At 38.5% G+C, this 7,990-nt stretch overlaps 1 protein-coding gene across 4 annotated transcripts in view; it reads left to right on the plus strand.

The window, feature by feature from the left end:
* The window catches only part of parvg (parvin, gamma), a 14,050-nt gene extending 6,972 nt beyond the window's left edge, over positions 1-7,078 (plus strand). For all 4 annotated transcript variants that reach the window (XM_044124098.1, XM_044124097.1, XM_044124095.1 and 1 more), the window contains exons 8-13: positions 75-109; positions 214-275; positions 2,688-2,756; positions 2,869-2,970; positions 3,681-3,753; positions 6,259-7,078. In XM_044124098.1, the coding sequence (XP_043980033.1) occupies positions 75-109; positions 214-275; positions 2,688-2,756; positions 2,869-2,970; positions 3,681-3,753; positions 6,259-6,332 (415 nt within the window). In that variant the 3' untranslated portion in view covers positions 6,333-7,078. The remainder of the gene's footprint in view (positions 1-74; positions 110-213; positions 276-2,687; positions 2,757-2,868; positions 2,971-3,680; positions 3,754-6,258) is intronic.
* The last annotated feature ends 912 nt before the right edge of the window (positions 7,079-7,990 follow it).

Consider the following 7,990-nt stretch of genomic DNA (forward strand, 5'->3'; position numbering starts at 1 on the left):
TTACTTTGATTTCATAAAAAAAAACAACAACCAAAAAACAGAAGTCATATCACATTTATTTTCCTTTTCTGCAGCAATGCAGGCTCAGACTCCTCTGGCTATCCTAAAAGTGAGTGAGAGTGGTCAGAGGTTGAGCTGATGTGACATCTTGAATGTCATCCAAAAGCCATTAAAGCCTACTAACACATTTTTCTGGATGTCTCACCAACCCAGGGGAAGATCCCATTGAGCAACTGCTGAAGCTTGAGGCTAACAAGGTCAACACAGTGAAGAAGGTATATAAAAAAAATAGGCGACAGGAGGAGACATTTTGGCATTGTTCAAGGTGTTGATGATCAACTTTAGAGATTTGTAAAGTTAATGTATAAAATACATCTCGTACTGTGTGGGTTTGTGGTCCACACTTCAACCTTCACTACATTGAACAAGTCTGCTCAGCCCTGTCACTGTAACATTTGATTTAGAAATTATCCCATGTTGCAGATCTAAACTACAGAAAGTCCAGTCAATTTAATATCTCTTCACTAAAAAAGGCCAACGAGAAATTAACGGACTGTTGATTTTTGAATCTATAATGTAAAATGATCTAATTAAAGCAGAATGCTTTAGTTAGCTCCACAATTAGCAATGCATGTAAGTCTGTGCACCAGTGATCATAGGCATGTTAGCTTTACTTACACTCAGTTGATTAGGCAAGACAAGGCTAGGCATGTTTATTAGCACAGCATGATCCATACATAAGGTAATTCAAAGTGCTAAAAACTGTTTGAGAAAAAGATAAACAAAGCAATAATTGTAACCATTTAAAGATGACATAAAAAGAAATAAACAGTAAGATGTACATTTAGACAAGATGAGTGTAATTTCCTTGACCCACAAAGCTGGCTTACCCTGTTAATGTCAGCCAGTGACGGTGGCAGGAGACCTCTTCACCCGGCGAGTCAGGGCCGTGATAAACGTGGCCTGACATTTGCCCACTTTGGTGCATCGATCCTTTCACAAAACACAGGGAGGCAGCTAAAAAGGCGCCTTAATCCGGCCTTGAAGTGTTTTGTAAGAGCTAATAATGCTTCCAGTCTTGATTTAAAGAATCCAATAGTTTCTGGAGGTCGGGCTTACAGGGAGTTCGTTCCAGAGCCAGGGAGCGTAGAAACTGAATGTTGTCTGCGCCGGACCTAGCAACACTGAGTTAATAAGTCTCTGAAGACCAGAGGTGTCTAAAAGGTTCCCACGAGACGTTCAGGTCCAACACCATTCTGTGTAGTTCAATAACACCATTTAAAAATCTATCCTCTTACTAACAGGGTCTGGGTGCAATCCTGTGGAGTGATCCATTTTCCTGGTGCTGGTCAGGACCAAACTTTGTGTGTCCATCAGGTTTTGGTTAAGCTGTGATTAATCTTCTTACATATGCTGGTGAAGGCACCATAAATATGATTTAACCAAGAGAAACTAATTTTTCACTTTACACCTTTGGCTTTGTAGGTCTGGGTCTAAAACCACACCAAAGTTGCTTACATGTTCTGTTATTTTTTGCCTAATTGGATCTAGTTGAGTGCTGATCTCAAACACTTCATTTTGGATACCAAAAAGAAAAAAAAAAAAGCAGAGTAAGTGACTATAAGGGACTTATAGAATAAAACGTGCCATCAGCATAGTGATGTCAAGCAAGTAAATTTGTAAATAAATGTGGCCAGACGATGGAGCCTGGAGGAACGCCACATGTGATTGTTGTTCACTCAGATACAGCTTTTCCAAATGACATAATGAAGGCTTCATTTGCTAAATTAGATGTTTAGCAGTTTCACAAATACCCATCAACTCTACTGTTTGTCAATATTTTATGACCAGCAGCTGCATCAAATGAAACACTGAGTTCCAGTACAGTAAAGACAGAAGCCTTTGATGCAAAACTGTCCTTTAAAACATTTCAGTTATCCTTCTTGCCAATAATCCTCATACTGCTTGAGTTACATGTTTATACGATGTACTGTCATAGTTTGTCCCTCTAGAGGAAATACCCTGTTTGTCGAATCAAGCAGCCGATATTGTGAGGTGACCCTGTCATTACTTGTAGACCAATGAATGCCCTATTGACAACTTTAGATGTGCTTAGTGTGCTCAAATGAGTTTCGCTGAGCTTTCGCAACAGGATTGCCTTCAAATCTCCAGGTATTTCTGAGTCCAACTTTCAAAGGATCCACGTTCTCTAATCTAATGATACGTTACATTTCAGTACAAATAGAAGCCATTAAAAGCAAACTCATTAGAGGTGTCTTCAGGAGGCCAGCGATGACTGACATTTTGATCCTTCACAGGTTTTTCTTCTAAGAATACAACGCAAATAAAAGGCAAAGATTATGAACTTGGTGGTTTTATCGCCAGAGGAAAACCACACTGTGCCTGTTGTCTTGGTTTTTATTGGATGTTTATTTGGCTGCCATTCAACGTACTACAGTTAAACTTTGTGACCTTTAGTGACTTAGCCAAGTGTCTCTTTTCCTTCTCTGGTTAATTTTCAGCTGTTTGACCGATTTAATGTGTGTCTGTTAGTAATGGCTGCACGCAATAACAGATGCTACTTTATTGTGAGCCAGATTACATAATCCCCTACTATCACTCACACTGCAGTGGATGGCTTTGGTGATAACACCTTTACTTACTCACTTCTCAACTTCCACTTTCAGGCCATCTTACACTTCGTCAACCAGAACATGGCAACCCTGGGTCTGCAGGTGGCTGATATGGAAAAACAGGTTTGTTTATTACAGGCTGCCGAGTAATAAAAATAGACCGGATGTTTAGCTTTCCTGAGATTTTATCACTGTCCACATGGACGAGACCCAAAGCCCCGTGTTTCTGTTCCAGTTTGCTGATGGAGTGATATTGCTGCTGCTGATTGGTCAACTGGAAGGCTTCTTCATCCCGCTGGTTGACTTCCACCTGACCCCTGTTAACGACGCCGAGATGGTGGGGCAGATGTGATTTTTAAAGTTTGAAGTCTTCTTTTCATTAAATTTCAACATCTTAACATTAATTTTTTTATATTTAAAATAAACGGTTGTGCGGTGAAGTCCTTCACTCTACTAGGATTTCTAAATACCTTTGCTTTTATGTATCTAATTTCTTATCTAACCACTCAAAACCGGGCACAAGTGCCTATTATGATGCATGTTTTGATCAAATGTATTTATGCAATTAGCATCATAAAGCACTCGTGCCGTACCAATATCTTTGATCTTAATTTACATCAGGCCAACAGGATGCGGCCTGTGAAGGTAAAACCTCTTTTATCTGAAATATGTCGGGTTCATGAATAATTGGGTGGGGTAACGACATCCGCTAGCATCTTTCCTCTCAGACATATAGACGGTAAAATGACATAAACAATCATTTTAAAACAATCAAGAATATATCTTTGTGCCTGATGGTTAGTAGTTATATGTTAAAGAGTTTCCACACACCAATTACCAAGAGTTAGAGGATTTTTAACAGTTAATATGAAAAACACAAGGCGTGGCTGGAACTGCAAAATGAAATATTGATGTCATATCTGAACATAATTTGTATTTCAGGAGATAAAACAAGTTTTAAACTACATTAAATGTAAATGACCGTTATTTAAACTCACTTTGATAAATATGTCGTGTTTTTTTTTTGTGCTTTGTTTTGGACTGCAGCTTCATAATGTGACGCTAGCCCTGGATCTCCTGGAGGATATTGGCCTGCAGCTGCCCAATATTGACCCGCAAGGTGAGGAAAATGACGCCACTTTCTAGAGGAGCAAAAAAGCACGATCACAACACAGCACAAAATATTGGCCTGGTGGCAAAAAAATCTACTGCCTGTAAAATCGCTGCAAACCGAGTCAGAAAGCTGAAAGCGCCCCTCGCTTCAAGACAGCAGTGTCAAACTAATTCATATTATCTCCTCCATCAGCAGCATTTATCCAGCTGAAATGGGAAAAGCTAAAAATGTATGTTTGTGTGTCAGGCGGGACGCTTTGTCCACGGTGGATTTAATCGCTGGAGTGGAGGGAGGGAGGGATTGACGGTGTTTCACAGGGAGAAGATGAAATTGTTCAGGGAATACAAATGAGCGTGGCTTGTGTCTTAGTATTTATACCTGGAGATAGTTTTCTCAGACTCAGGCCACCGTCATTCCTTTAGAGAGGAGCAGCAGAAAAGGCAGCCTCTAAGGACAGTGTTGTCTTGATGTCTTCTGATAGGAAAAGGGATTTAACTCGGTTTGCCTGGGAGGAGGAATCTATATTCATGAGCCGTGCTATCCTGGATATAACTCAGTTATCAGGCTCAAAATGTTGATCGTATCCGGGTACTACATGAAAAAATGAGTGTCTCTTAACTCCAATTTGAAAATTACTGTAGATAATATGTACTAATGATACAATTATAAAACCTCTGAATATGAGTTTTTTTATCCAGCAAAAAAATAAATAAATAAATAAATATTTCTCCTTTTGATGCTTTTAACCAATTTTTAGCATGCAATGCATAAAAAGACAAAACTGGACATTATAGTACATTGGAGGAAATATTTCCTGTTTTTGGTCAAACTGGGTTACCAGAATTATTTCCATTAGCAAAATGGCAGAAAAATTTGAGATTTTTAGAGAATTAATTTGTATTTTTTTTTTTTTTTTTTCCAAATTGAGGAGAAATATGCCTGAAAACAATTTGGGAACACACAGAAATCAATTTTCTAACTTAATAAGTTTCCGATTAAGGTTGATGAATGTAAAGTTTGAATTAAATGGTAATGCACCTGAGGAGTTCAAGCTCCACTTTGTGGACATCATGGAGCAAATCTTAAAAATGTCAGGCAAAAGATCAGAAAGGGAATTATGGGCCTCGACAACTCCGGTTCATTTTGGGGGACAATTTTCATCCGTTGAAGTATAAAAACCAGTCGGGAATTATTGTGTCTCACAGATAAATGTGTTGTGGTGTGAAATGTAGCTTGAGCTGCAGCCTGAAGCTGATCAGTGAAACTCTTCATCCACGTTGGCACAAGCTGAAATGCCGCTCCGAGTGGAAGAAGCCATTCCTCTAAAGGGAACACAAAAAGCACAGTTACAGTTTGCAGAGGCACTCATTTGGGAATATTGAATAATAAATATATGCTTTGGAATACCCATCTCAAAACTCAGATCTTAGTCCCACTGAAGATTTCTAAGCAGATCTGAAAAGGTGTGTGTGAACAATTCGGTTGTTACCTGTCTGGAGGAATCAGCCAAAATTCCTGCCAGAAACTTCGGGAAGGATTCAGAAAAATTAAACTAAATCGATCTGCATGGCTTTGGATGGTGTCACATAATATTGTATAATACAGCAACGTAATGAATCAGCTAAAATTTGACCTCTTTATCGTCCCATGCAGTGTAGTATTGAACCACCTTCTAATTTTTTATTGCATTGAATGTAGTTGCACAGCAAAACACTGCAGCAAATAATATTGTAGAGAATACCATTAGAATATTAGAAAAATATTTAGGGTATTTTTATAGTACTAGGTGTTTATTAGCATAAAAATCTTGCATGGCAATATAAACCACAGGTTACTCTCATGCGTTAAATATGATCAGTTGCTGTGTAACCTTTTTTCACTGCAAATAGGAGAACAACGAAGTAAGGAAAACAACCGATGAGTCCATAAATACCAAACAGACTGATCTGGTATTGATCTGGTATCGATGGATACAAATCCATCAATAACCCTTCCTCTCTGTAGATCCGTTACTGGATTATCTTCTGGCTGAGTTTCAGCTTCCCTCTTACAGGCACTCAAACTTGCGCGGCGCCGTTTCAATTTTAAAACAAATTCCCGGCACAATAACTGATCGTGTAAAGAGCGGGACGATTAATCTAAGCCCAGAGGAAGCAGTTAATTAAATTAATTTTTACAGTCTTTTTTAAAATAACGCCATGATTGCTGTAATGAAAGGAGGAGTTCCAGGAGTAAAGGCCTTTAGACGGGAGCATGCCGTGCGCGTTAATTAGATGAGCAAGCGGTGGAGTCAATCTTAATGTCACGTTCATTCACTTATTGAGTCCCACCAAGGAAAGAGAGATCAAATTTCTGCCTAATGGATTTTTCTTGTCCTCCTGCCCTGTTGACCTGCCTGAGTGGATTGTGAGAGGAGCTATTAGCTAATGTCCACAAAGTGTCGTCGCAGTCACACCGCTTCGACTTGGCCTGGCTGATTACGTAACGTTTGTCCTGTGAATATTGTGACAGATATCGTCTCTCAGGACGTCGCCGCCACCTTGAAGGTCCTTTACGCCTTGTTCAGGAAGCACAAGAGGAATTGAGGGAGGAAGACGCTGGACGAAGACGAGCCGAGCTGCTGGGAATAAACAAGAAGACGGGAGGGGAAAGTGTTCGCTGTGTAATTTATTGCTGTATTTTTGTTTTTTTGGGTCATACAGATTCAGACTAAAACAGTGGGATCTATTTTGGAACATTTTTAGATTTTATGAATAGGGGCATTTTATGTAGTGTAGGCTAAATGTGTGTTTTTTTTTAAATATATATATATTTTGTAAATATGTTGAGAACTCAGGTTGAAAAGTAAGTCTTGATTTTTTTTTAAAAGTATTAATTTTACTTTTATTAAATTGGAGGACAGCAAATACTTCAGTGTTGGTGGCAGCAGGAAGCTGCTTAAGCGAGTCAGAAAACATATTTCTTTAAGAAAGAAAGAGTCATTCACAGTTTAGACCAGGTTTAGTTTTACAGGTTTTGTGCGAAAATGAAAATTGTTTACTGTTGCCACTAAAACCTTTGCAAAGTTTTGTCTACTTTTATATTTATGAATGTTATGGTGAATAATACATTTCTCTGACAGTGATGGTACCATCAACATCAACGATTATATTTAAATTATTTAAATTGTAACCGCAGATGGACGACTAACAAGACTTGCTGCAGATAAAGAAATATTCAAGGTACGGCATGTGGATATAACTTAACTGTAACTTAATTGACTGCATGAATATTAGGTCATATGTGTCCTTGGTTGTGTATGTAATTCAATAAAACTTTACTCCCTGGTAAAACAATTCATAGGTTTCATGTGTCTCCTCTTATATTTCAAATTCAGCCTGAAGAAATTGTTTATAGTTGTTTCATCACTCCCAAAAATGATATTGATGCTTCCTCCTGTAACCTGTATAAAACTCTGTTGTTTTATTTTATACAGGGGCACCGCCAGGAATCTTGGGGCCCCATGACAAAAAATGTAATTGCTGCTGTTATTGTCTTGGAGCAATATTTACTGCTTGTGAATTTAACATGCAACAGTCCACATACAGTATGCAAGTAGGTTGCCTATTTTTAAAAGAATTAGTTTTAGTTCATTGAAACGTCTCTCCCCATGAGCAACAGTCAAAAGCAACGTGCAAAATACACATAAAGCAATCCAGACTTCTCAAAAAATGCTATGTAGTTGCATTTTGTTCAAGCTGCAGTATAGAACTTCAACAAAAATATATATTTTGTGTCATGACAGTTTGTTATGAGACAGATAATCTGTGACAAGATCAATCTCCTCCACCTCCTCCCTGAGATACTATTGCTGGTTATAGATTGTTATTTGCAGCACTAAAACCCACCACCTGGTTCTGATTGTTTCTAGAGAGCACTGGTAAGAGGGATTTAATTTTTCTCGGATAATTTCTCCCGACTGTCACGACATATTGAGCTAAGCTAACTCTGCTTAGCTACAGACTAAGCAGAGTTGATAATCTCACACAATCTACCCACCTCTCTTGGAGAAAAACTGGGTTACAATTTGACACTCTTGTCTTTTTTTTCCTCTCGCTCTCTATTATTTATTTATTTTGAAAACCTGATTGTATAATTTTCCTCAGCAGCGCAGTAACTGCCACAGTCCTTCTCGTCTTCTTACTGCTGCCGAACACCGTCAAGCGCTCCAAGCAGGAACGAACCATTTATGCCAAATATGGAT

Source organism: Gambusia affinis, linkage group LG08 (genome assembly GCF_019740435.1).
Source record: "Gambusia affinis linkage group LG08, SWU_Gaff_1.0, whole genome shotgun sequence".
NCBI classification, from domain to species: domain Eukaryota; kingdom Metazoa; phylum Chordata; class Actinopteri; order Cyprinodontiformes; family Poeciliidae; genus Gambusia; species Gambusia affinis.